Source organism: Urocampus carinirostris, chromosome 5 (genome assembly GCF_059441175.1).
Source record: "Urocampus carinirostris isolate Australia breed hairy pipefish chromosome 5, RoL_Ucar_1.0, whole genome shotgun sequence".
In the NCBI taxonomy this organism is placed as follows: domain Eukaryota; kingdom Metazoa; phylum Chordata; class Actinopteri; order Syngnathiformes; family Syngnathidae; genus Urocampus; species Urocampus carinirostris.
This window is the reverse complement of record NC_142353.1, coordinates 22611496-22624329: the sequence shown is the minus strand read 5'-3', so window position 1 is coordinate 22624329 and position 12834 is coordinate 22611496. Positions and strand designations below refer to the sequence as shown.

At 37.7% G+C, this 12834-nt stretch overlaps 1 protein-coding gene across 1 annotated transcript in view; it reads right to left on the bottom strand.

Annotated features, from left to right (window-relative positions):
* Positions 1–502: 502 nt before the first annotated feature.
* LOC148365756 (E3 ubiquitin-protein ligase ARK2C-like) overlaps positions 503–12834 on the bottom strand; it is a 35781-nt gene continuing 23449 nt past the window's right edge. Inside the window, exon 8 of the mRNA XM_088336182.1 lies at positions 503–10875. Within this exon, the coding sequence (XP_088192308.1) occupies positions 10758–10875 (118 nt within the window). The 3' untranslated portion in view covers positions 503–10757. The remainder of the gene's footprint in view (positions 10876–12834) is intronic.

Here is a 12834-nt window from a genome sequence, read left to right as displayed (position 1 = left end):
AAAGAAAGATAATGAACGAGAGAAAGATAAAGTAAGAAAGAAAGAGGAAAGAAGGGAAAAATAACAATGAGAAATATACCAGGAAGAAAGCAAGAAAAAGGGAAAGCAGGAAAACGAGAGGATAAAAAAACACATCAAAAGAAATGGATTACGAGTTTATCAATCCATTCAAGTGAATCAAGTCAAATATTATCAACAAATGCAATTATTTTCATTTGTATTCATTTTTGTATTATGTTTTTACATTGTTGTTTCTCGATATTAGGAATATATCATAGTTTCCTGAGATATTGAGAGTTAGAAAAAAACATAAAGTAAAGGCAATTTAAGTTTGTGCCAAAACTCAAGAGGACGTTTTTAGAATCCATATAAAAACATTAAAAGCCACACAACTCTGATTCATTACAATTCTGAATTCAGACTTATTTCGTAATCTATTTTAAAAGTCTGCCAATACTTGAAGGTGAGTGTTGCGTTCAATGAATGCGTCAGAAAGATTGCGTTTGTCGTCATCATTTTAGGCATTTTATTTGAAAAACACATAGAAAAAGATCATATACAAGACAATAAATAAAAAAGAGACACAACAGTTTGGGTTAAGCTATGCAACTTTTTGCATCGTCATTAGTAATAAATACAGTACAAAAATCCACCCGAAGTGAATCTAAAGGTTCTTTTTTTTGTCTCCACAATATTCATCACGTAATTCTTCATTATGATTTAGCTATTGCTTTCATATTATTGATGATACATACTTCTACTTCTCTATAAAATACTCAAAATCAGAAAACATTGCGCGGTTACAGCAAAACAGCAGTGTGTTGTACAAAGACGGCCACTTGCTTTTTCACTGGCAGGTTAATAAGAATACCGTAAATTCCAGACTATGGAGTGCACTTGATTTAAAAGCCACATGCTCAAATAGAAGAAAAAAAAACTCAATTTGTTTTTTGTATAAGCTGCACTGGATTTAGAGCTATAAAAATGGGGAATTTGGCGTTGGCTGGCACATATTTACTACTGCACCGAATGAGGGCTACGCGTTAAAATGTAAGCTCTATATTTCTAGACGACAGCGCCAGGGCAACCACACTGTGCAGAATAGTGCCAGATTGCAACACAAGACGTGAAAGCCGTCTTTGGGGAATTTGGCGTAGACTGCTTTGGCTGCAGTATGCTAACGGCACCTTGCTCCTGTACACCTGACGCCGTTTTTAGCTGCTTTGTCTTCAGTTCTGCTCAGAGTTGTTTACGTCACGTGTTTTCGGATCATGTGACCATTTAAGATGGCCATTCCAGAGATGAGCACATATTTACTACTGCACCGAAAGAAAACGCGAATGTGAGCCCTATATTTCTGGACGACAGCGCCAATGCAACCATCCTGAGTAAAATAGTATCACATTACAACACAGATGTGGAAGTCTTCTTTGGTGGTTGCCTAGGTACTTGACTAAATTGCATTTGCTTGTTATCAGTTCTCAAGTATTAAAGGAAAATTAAGTGACCCGACATTTACGCTCGTGGTACGTTTTTGATAGATAACTTCCATTGCTGTTCAATTTGGATAAATTGAGAACTTAATTTGTCGGTGACAGAGTCTAAATATCGTGTCCACGGGGTAAATATTTAATAAAGTACTGTTAAACTTCCATTTTACTCCTGTAATGTATTATATGAATAATGTTGGTAAAAACATGGACTCGTTTCTCCTCTAGAAGAACATCATAATCCTTACAGACGCGTTGTTTAAAAGAGCAGCTTGCTGTTTTCCTCTGTGCCTCCAAAATATATTCAAAAGCAGTGCTAAAATGTAGCGGCCCGCAGTCCGGGATTTACGGTAATCATAAGCCATGTTGTTGATTTTTTTTTTTTGTCCTTTTCTCATTGTTGTTTACTGTCAGCAGCGAAGAAAACAAGTTTCAAGAAGGAATACAGCATCATATGAAAGACATCTAAACAGAGCTACTCCCACATACACATAGGAAAACCTGAGAAGGACATGCATTGAAAAAGCTTGTGCTTTTAAAGTTCTACGCTTTTGTCGGCCGGACTTCATTTAATACTATGGCTAGGCTCCGAATTGGCTCGGGAGCAACACGCGGTGGGCTAAGGCCAGTTTGAGCACACAAAGTCATTCAAAAACCCTTCCCTCCAAAAAAATAAACAATAATAATAAATAGTCAACACCAGCCAGCCGTTACAATTCTATTCCAATATTTAGTTTTCCCTTTTTTCCCCCAATCAAACAATATTATTAGTATTCATAGGAAAAGCACACTAAAAAGTTAGCCTGTTACATCCACACTCCATTTATATTCGTATTTCTTTTTCAAAATACACTTTCGTTCGAAGGTTTGTGGTCGCCCAGACAATTTTGTGTTTTCCATGAAAAAGTCACATTTTTCTTCCTCAAATGATTTGTCAAATATTCATTTTGCCCATATGATTCTCTTCCTTTCAGTCTCAGATATGGATTTTTGTTAGCCATTCTGCCTTAAAGGTCAGCATCTCAGAGTTAACTCTTCACTGTAGATTTTTGGCACTGGTGTTTTGCAAATGCCATTTAACCAAGCTGCTAGTTGAGAACCTGTAAGCCGTCCATTTCTAAAACTAAAGACTCTGATGTACCATATTTTCCAGACTATTTACTTTCCGCAGTTTCATCGTGCATTGTGTTTTGCATTCTGATTGGCTAATGGTCCGTTACGTCCGCCGTTTACCTGCGCTTCGTTGAATTTCTTCATGTTGACATTTAGAGCTGTTACTGTTCTATGGAGGGAGTAGTACACACTAATGTAGGAGATCTTCAGGTTCTTGGCAATTTATAACCTTCAGTTTTTTCGAATAAGAGACTGTCCTTTTTTCTTTGGCCTTTCTGAAAGTTTAATCACACTAACAAATATGATGCTCCAGGGACTTGACTAGCTCAAAGTCATTGATAGCTTCTTTAACCAGCTAAACTGTTTTCAGCTAAGCTAATATAATTGCACAAGGGTTTTTTTAAATTAATTCATTAGCCTTCTAACGCAATAAGCAAACACAATGTACTATTAGACTACTAGCCTGCTGGTTGCTAAAATGGGCCTCTATACACCTTTGTTGATATTGTAAAACCTTGGTCACATTTTTGGTGTTTTTCTGATTTGTTTAGTGGTATCTAGATTAAAAAAAAACGGCGCTTTTCTTTAAAAAACACAAACATTTCTAAGCGACCCCAAAGGTTTGAACGGTAGTGTATATATTTGTAGATAATGGCTCAAGTTAGCATGTTTAAGTAAAATACAATCCCAACCTGCTGCAAGAACACTGAAGCGAAAACAGCCAGCAACACAAACGGCCGCCCGTGGCCGAGAACTGGAGGGGACGACTGATTACCACGCAACATCGTATGGCCAAGAACAATTACTAAGATGCGAAACGTGTTTTCGATCAAAAGCGGGGAAGCTAAAGGGAATGTCATCTAGATCTACAGCACCGTGTTGGCTTCAAATAGCGACCTTTTTTTTTTTGGTGAGGGGAGAAATAAAAACAAAAACCATAAATCACACGGACAGCATGCAGAAGCATCCCCACCGACCCAATGCATAATGAGGTATTCTTTTTTTGTTATATTTTTGTCTTATTTAAATAAATATATCCATTATATTTCAAAGGTACGCAACATTAAATATTCCACCACAATAGCTAGCTAGCTACAGTTAGTATTAAATGATGATTGTTAAATACTTAAGGCATCTTTAAATCACAGCATTCTATGTGAACTAGCAGAATCTTCAAAAGTTAATTCAGCACATTTTTTGGGGTGGGGGTAAGTTTGGATGGAGGTGTCGTAGAAGAGGAAATAAAGACCACAATCTGATTATCCTCCGTTGACAACCAAGGTATGTTAGAGCCACGCCTCAGAGTCGAAAATCAAATAATAAAAAAAATAAATAAAGCAGAAGTCAATCCAAATTCTCTTTTCTATGAAAAAACATCGTCCAGGTTGTAATATTTAACCACTAGATGTCGCTTTATTGTGTAGTGCAACCGAATACAAACTACGGAGAGTCAAAGTGACCAAAATGCACCGTTTGACTTTTCATTTCTTAACCAAGCCTTTTTGAGTTTTTGGGGTACCCGTAGCAGCAAGATGGTGGACGATTAGGTCATCTCCCTTTAGGTGAGGCTATTGTAATATAAAATAAATGCCCATTTTTTTCAACTTTCAAGAATTTATATGGTGTTTGTTGTATTTTTATGTATTTTGTATACTGGATTTCAAAATGATATGTGATAATGACCTCACAGTACATTGGTACGGCCGTTATTACATACTGGGTATGTAAGTAGGTAAGGCCCATAATGCATGCCTACTGTTAAATGATGAATCATTAATAATTCAAAAACAACAATTGCAATATTTAAAACTTAACAAAAATATGGCTTACTGAAAAATCACTAATGCCATTTTCGCAACTATTGGATTGGGATTTAAAGGGTTACTGTTTGGCCATTAGATGTCGCTATAACTAATGCAACAATAGCATTTAGCTTTACTTAAGCAGCTGACACACGCTGTCACTAGCTGTGTTAGCATTAGCAACTAGCATTAACAACTTTCATTGGCATCTAGCGTTGCTCAATTAACACGTTGGAAAATGACTGCACTGCAAAGAATTCCATTTTTTCTTATTTTACCTTTAGCGGTTAGCTGTTAGTCTTACTATTGTGTCGCATTGCTTTGCGAATTGCTTGCTGCGATGAGCACAACGTTAGCAATTAGCATTAGCGGCTTTTTTTTTTCATTTTCATCAATCAATCAAATTGTATTTAAATTTGACTTTGACACCCCTGCTTTGAAGGGACACTGTGAAATATTTGACTAGAAGACTTTGCTGTATTCTGTAGTGCAACCGATATTGAGTGCTACAAAGCACAAAGATGAATACAAACTACTCAAAGTGACCAGACTCTACTTTTTTTCTTCTCAGTTTTTTTGCCAAACTTTTCACAAGGTTTTTGGTTTCTCGAGTACCTGTAGCAGCAAGATGGCAGGCAATTGTGGCGACTTCAGGGTGAGGCTCATGTTATGTAAAATAATTGCAGTTTTTGTGTAAGTTATGTATTTTTGCTTATTATTATTTTAAATCAATATTGTTTCTATATTGAATGAAGAGGGTTTTTTACCACCAGGAGGCACTAAATAACACACACTGTCCCTTTTGACTCTTATTCTACAAAGCCGTACCAAAATGGCCGAAACATTTTATTGTTAGGAAACTCTTTGTGTTGACTTCCGCTTTAAATCTGTATTTCGAGAGAGGAGAAAGTTGTAGTACTATCAGGTTAATAATACTTAAAGATTTAACATAGACTATCCCAAGAGTTACCTAACACCTTGTTTGTTTGAGTTGTAGTACACTAAAACTCACAACACTATCACAACGGGCACTTTACTCATAACAGTTTAAGTAATATTACTTAGTATTTGTATACGACGTTTCCTCCCCTCTAAATTCACAGATATTCACATTGTTTTTCTTGTCATTTCAGCGTGGCCCTTACAAACCTTGGTCAAGAACGCACAAAGAAGCATGAAAATATTTGCAACTAAAAAAAAATCAAATCCCCTAAAACGGGCCACAAACAAAACAATATAATGAAACTACATCCTGTAGCGCTAATACACACACACGCACACAAAAACACGCAAGCAACATTACAATAAATACGTTTTCTCTTTTTTTGCAGCAATTTCTATTCGCGGTGGGAACTGCGAACACGTAACTTAAAAAAAAGAATGGCAGAATGATCGAACACAATTAAGACAATGTTAAGAACATTTGTGTTTTGTTTTGTTTTTGAATCTGATGGATGGCTTATAATCCCTTTTGCGTCTAACATACGTTCACACGCGAGCAAATACGCAGTTCATATCGACAAAACCACAAAGAAAGCGAGCCAGCAGACCGAATTTTTGTTTTGTTTCCCTTGTAACAGCAGTTGCAAGTGAGTGAGAGCAAAATAACATTGGGGAATGAAAAATGCCTTCAAATGTATTTGCAAATATATCGAGCATAGAATATCTTACATACACTGCAAGTGCTTCCAAGCATACTTGAATAAAGGTATACCTTTACATTTTCTAATTTGTTTTTAATTTAATTTTATGTAGGTATGGTTTTTATTTCCATTTCTTTATATTTAGTGGGATGTTTAGACGCGTTCTAAGGGATGGGCAGGGCACCTGTATGATGCGGCAGGGGTAAACCAGTGAAAGCTGTCAGGCACAACAGAAGAGTGTGTTGTGTTGTGTTTTTTGCTACTTTTTTCCTATTTCTTATCTTCGTTTTTGTGTATGTTTGTCTTGCTGTCAGTCACCCCTCTCGAGGGATATGACCAGGGTATATAGATAGATACATAGTATTTTAGTATTTTATATGTCTTTTATTTATTTGTAATTTGGGCCTCCATTAATGGACTCTAGAAATCTAGGCAAATGCTTTAAAACATACTCAGTCCAAAGAGCATTTTTATCCCTGCAAACAACACACTTTTTGGGAAAAAGTATATAAACAATTATTATTTATTTTTTATCTTTTACCTCTATGGAGCAAATTCTTTTTTATTAAAGGGACAGTGTGTATTATTCATCATCATTCTTTTAAAAAAAAACTATATTGACTTAAACAATAAGCAAAAATACATGAACGCTCATATAAACATGCTTTTTTTTAAACACCTGTACTCATAAGTCAAAATAATTAGCATTTATTTTACAAAGCATGAGCCTCCCCTAAAGGGAGCTGACATAATTGTCCGCCATCTTGTTTCTACAGGTACCCCAAAACCTCAAAAACGCTGGGCAAAAAGAAAAAGAGAAATAAAATGGTGCCTTTTAGTAACTTTGACTCACTGTTGTTTGTATTCTTCACTGTGACTTTAGCACTCATTTTCTGTTGCACCACTCCATACAGCAACGTGTTGAGGTCAAATAATACACACTGTCCTTTAAGCATTTTTCCTCATAATGTCAAAAGGTACACGGAAAAATTGCCATCCCATGAGTAGTAATTGAACACTTCATAACTCAAAGTGTGACCTTTTGGGTTTGTTTGTTTTTACACTGAATGGTGTTGCGCCAACACTTTAATTTTGAACATATATGGAGATGTAGTAAAAAATTATCAAGGAGTAACACTTTGAAGTAATGAAATACACATACAGTACAAAGACTTCAAGTGTTACTCTTATGTGTCAAATAATGCTACAGCTTTCACTTTTAACCTGCGAGAATGTTTCACAATATTTGCAAGTACTTTTGAACAAACTTAAGTATCCCTGCGTCAATTTTGCACCACTAGGACCACAATCGACATTACAAAGCTCACAAGCTTGGCACGCATGTACGCTGATCTGATGGTAAAACGGAAAAAAAATCAGTGGGAGGCATGACTGCAGTTAGCATGGATGGATGGAGTGCCCCGCTATATCGCCAAACAACTATTGAGTGGGCTTTTACAGTGAATTTTGACTTGTGGGCCTCTGCTTTGGTGCCACATTGACTTCTAATATGTCTAAAGTGGCCAAGAAGGTCATCCAAAACAACAGTGACAATATTACCATATTTTCCAGACTATAAATCGCACCTATATATATAATTTTAGGAATGTGTCTCCATACAAGGTTTTCCGGAACACTGTATTAGTGCAATGATTATGCTATGATTGATCAATTGATCAATTTCGCTAACCAGGCTCACATAACATTGTATGCAAGTGGAATCGAGAGTAGTGGCGGTGAGAGCGCCGACCACCATTTTCAAAGCTGACATATAAAAAGGCCCACCTTTTTGGTGCCAGAACCACTGCATTGTGCATTCTGATCGGTTAAAACAGGGGTGTGGCAACCCAAAACATTGAAAGAGCCATATTGTACCAAAAAAAGAAAACAACGACATATGATTGGACCTGCAAAAAATGAAAAGATTTATATGAAGACCTGTTGCTGACCCAAAGTTAAACAGTCTCTCCACTTCTTCACCGCCAAATGTTAGAGAATGGAGAAAAGGGAAAGTCTTCAAAACAAATACTACACAAGCTCTTTTACGTATGTATACATGTTAAACCGCAACGTTATTGTGTGGTCATGAGATAAGCTCTAATGCCTTTTCGTATGTCATCTATACCACCTATGGTTTGATTTCCATTGCATTCAATGTAATATGTTTTTGGTCAGTTACATTATCGACTGATATACCGTAAGTGTATAAAGAGCCGAACGGTTATACACAAATGCACAAGGTAGCTAATTATGTACTCTCTTATAGTATGTTTTTCGGGGGTGCGCCTTATAATCCAGTGCGCCTTATAGGACAGAAAATACGGTTAGGGTTGTACACTGCAAAGACCAGAAGGAAAAATAAAATGTTAAAAATAATAATAAAAGGAGTATAGTAATAGTATATTTTAATTGTTTTCTTAAAAAACAACTATAGATTTAATTTAGTATTTTATAAAGGGTGTCCCAAACAAACACTTGTTTTCTAGCGAATAAAGGAAATTACACTTTAAGTTAGTAAAACCATTCTTTTTTTTTTATATATTTTTAGGAAACCAATCATAGTTGAATTTGTTTTTCAAGAAAATGTAGAAAATATAATCTCAAACCAGTTAAATGGCTCTATTTTTTATGATAATGGGAAAACAACTGTTTTCAACATTTCTCTCTCGATGAACAAGATCATGTTTTATTTTATTTACGAGAAAAAATGTTTTCCTATTAAAACGATGAAAGATTTTTGGCGGTTTGCAGGATATCTTGGCATGGAGAGTATATCCGAAAGATCTAGATGAGTGTTTAAGAGCCAACTTCGGCTCAGTGTAAGAAATACAGCTTATGGCAAGTTTTCAAGGAGTGGTGGTGTTTGTGGAACGTATCCCCGCGATAAACAGGGATGTACTGTAAATCCCAAAAAACACAACACGCAAGGAAGCGGTGCTTGCTGGCTATTTTTGGCCTTTGTACAGACAGTGCGCGCTATTAGCTTCCCCTGCACAAGTCTCCAACCGCGGCGTGTCACAAAAACTCTCAATTTGCTACACAACACTGTTACTCGGTAAATACTCAATCAGTACTAGAGCACACCACAAGCATCGGGCTACACACCAATCATGCTTTTGTGTAATGTTCTATACACGCGTGCTTGAGTGTGAGTGCATCAGAGGTAAGATCTTAAGCCCCAGCCCGACCCGGGCTTCTCTCTCGCTGCCTTTTTTTTTTCAAACAAGCAAAAGGGCCCGGCGTTGGTGGCCGTAGTTTGTTAAAAGTGTATATAAGAAACAATTGCATCAGTCAAGGTGTTGGTTCCGATGGAAGTATGGATTCAGCTGCTTGCAGTGGTCAGGAACTGCAGTACCTCATTTTGCTACCAGAAGGAAACCCACAAAATCAGATGTTTATTGATTTTGTTGGTGTTTATTTGGAGTAATATGACGTGAAACCAAGTTAAAGGCCCTCACAGAGTCCTAAAGTACAATTGTGTAACTTTTCACCAAAATTAGCCTATTAGTCACATACAAACACACCCACATAAATCCGGATTTCTAAAGTAGTTTAGAAGATAAATATAAGTTTTTTAAAAAACATATACTAAAACGATGTGTGAATACTCTTCAAGTGCCGCGCTAGATCCCTAAGGACATATTGGTACTGCGGTTAGTTAATAGCCCAATTTTAAACCTATTAAAATAACAGACGTTCTTAAAATTTTCCCATCAAGTCTTTAAAAAAGTTAATGTAATCTCTGCAGACACTAAAACATTAAATTGTAAATGTTTGATACCGGCATGTCAGACATGCAGCCCGCAGGCCAAATATTGTCAAAAAAGAAGTGAGTCTCCAGGTTACTTCTGTCGAAAGTTATGATTTTTTTTAAATAAATGCATACCAAGAGCTACCTCCAGCTGCTAGAGGGCAGTGTTGAGTTTGTACGGCATGGTGAGTCTGTTCAGGTGTAAAACTGCATTCACTCAACTAGTAAAATAAACCAGTTAACACATAAAATGCCAAATATGAAAATATTTTTCCCCGTTGTAAATAAATAGGTTGTATTTAGAAAAGGTCCCTTTGTTGGCTGAACAATAAAGCATAATACTGAAAAATAAAGTTAAAAATGTGTAGTTGACATTCTTTTACTGATCCGGCCGCCTGAGAACAGAAAGTCCGGTTCAGGCCCCGGAGCCAAACTAAGTTTGACATCCCTGGTATATACAGTCTTGTTCAACTTGGTTATCGTGACTCAACTCTCCTCCTCACCAGTCCTCACAAACGAAATATAAATTTCAAGGTTCGCTTCGCGCTCGGTCGTGCAAATCAAGTAAATTGGTTGGACTCGGGTTGGGTCGGGCTTTAATACTCTTGGGCTAGGGTCGGGTCGGGCTGGATTATTTTTTTTGATCTTACCTCTGGAGTGCGTGTTTGTGTAAGTGTGTGAGTGAGTGAGTTGTAGGGTTGCACACAGCATGGCTCAGCACATCTGTCTGTTTCCGCTTCCCCGTTTTCTTGTACATCCACAAAGTCAGCCCAGTCATAAAAATGTATCAACCACAGCCTTGCCCGTGTTTTGTGTGTGAGTGAATGTGAATGTGCTTTGTTGATAGCCTACCCTTGCCCCCCTGACTAAGGGAGGGTAAGCGAGGAGCCTTCTCCCCCGTGCAAGGGGGAGAGTGGACGATTTTGGGAGGTTTGGCTAATTGCAGCGGAAGCAGCTATCAACTGTCGGGATTGAGCTGGGTTTCAATGTCCACTCTGCAGATGGGGCACTTCCGGCTGGTCGCCAACCATTGGTCAACGCACCCCTGGTGGAACAGGTGCATGCAGGGCAATCTCCTAAATACACAAAGACACGTGAGTCAGTTTGGTGAACATTAGAAAAATCAAGACGTAAATGTCCTCCCCCTGTTATGCCCTTAAGGTTCCTGTAAAATTCAGCTATAATCCCAATCTAAGATGTACCCAAAGTAAATTGACTGCTATTCTTGAACTGTTTGGAGAATACGGATAGTTTTAGTCTCTTTTGAAAGGTAACATGGAAGCTTGGTCTCAAACTGAAATAATCACCAAAAGTTCTATTAACATTGAGTAATCTGAGTTGGAACACACATAAATAAAAGGTTTTTATTCTCGCCTGAATTCTTTGGGCAAATAAATGCCTGCAGATGAGCATGAGCATCCTAGCTGGAAAAGAGCAGGGTCAATAGTATGAAGCCTTACCTGGTCATAATCTGAAAAACTAAACATTAGTATTTTACACATTTTCTAAGGGTATATCCATTCGACTACTCATTTATCTACTGATAGAATGGTACCAGGATCAACTTACTGTTCAGTACTTTACTTACCTGACCACTGTGGCAAGTGGGGATCAAACCTCTAAACTCTCAGTTATGAGACTAACAGTATAGATTTTCCTTACTCTGACTTTTTACAATCACAGGAAAATGCGTACATATCCCGTACTAATCAGTTTAAAGTGATTTTATGCAAAATAAATATTGGTTGGGATTCATAATTCTTTCTTTGTTTTTTATTTTTTTAACTTTCAAGAGTTCGGAGTCAGAAGACTCTGACAACCAGGTCTGTTATACTATGTTGCCAGGTGGCAGCATTCCAACATAGTGGAGCAAGGGAGCCCAATGAGAATATAATTTACTGTCATATCCTCGGAGATGACGTCTGATTTTTTTCTAATATAAGCGAAAATAGTACAGTATATCGTGTAGCCGTGTTTTAAAGGCAGGTGGTTCTGAGGACTTAAACAAAAGTAGTATCCACCGACGGGCAACCATAGAGGCGAAGGCCAAAACGTGATCCTGTTGTCGAGAGATTATTGGGGAAGATAGCTCTGTGCGCTGATGGATTGATATGTTTTCCTGAAATATCAGAAATGTACCAAAAAAATGATCTCCAACATTCAGTTAGTCTAGGATACGCCCAAACATGTGAGTTAGGTGTCAAAGACTTTGAGAGCACCTGCTGCGATGTTCATCACTTGAATTGGGAAACAACTCATGGAGTCTATGTTTGCTATAATGGAGTCTGTGGTGCACCTTAAATTGAATAAGAGACAGCCTTGCTAAGATGGTTGAGGAATTAATGGCTACAAGGGATTCATAATTCTTTCTTTAAAATGATGAGCCATTTTGGGGAAGTTGGGAAATACAGACGCTCCCCTACTTACAACAATTCAACTTACGAAAAACGGTAGATACTAACATTTTTTCGGGATGTTGAAAAACATCCGGACATTGCTGTAAGTCAGATTTTGTATTGTGTGTACCTTTTTCTGAGTATAGGACATTACTGTAGTGCTTCTTTCTGCCGTGTGGCTCTGTGGGAGTTCACCCAGCATCCGCCAGGTTCTGTCACCGTTGCCACGGCGCCCAATTGGCCCCGCCCACTGACACCAGCTGAAACGCGTTGACAGATTGCTCCTTGGGAGTACTTAAATGCGGTCCTTTGAGCCGTTAGTTGTCAGAGAGTCTGCAAGACTCCTGTTAAACTCTGTGTGAAATGCCTATTTCTGTAAATTTGCCTGTGTTTGATCCTGTTTTATTTTCGGCCTGATCTGTTTGATTTTGACCACTCTTTTGTTCGTATTTTAATCCACTTCCGCGACCATCGATCGCCGGATCGAGTGTGCGCACATTCCTCCTCTCCCTAATAAAGTGTGAGTACGTTACGTGATTGGGTTCTCCATTCCTGTTTCCTGACCTGGTTCGTGACATGAAGCCCAACTTCCACAAGTTCAACTTAACTTTATTTATCTTTATAGAGCATATTATTTTA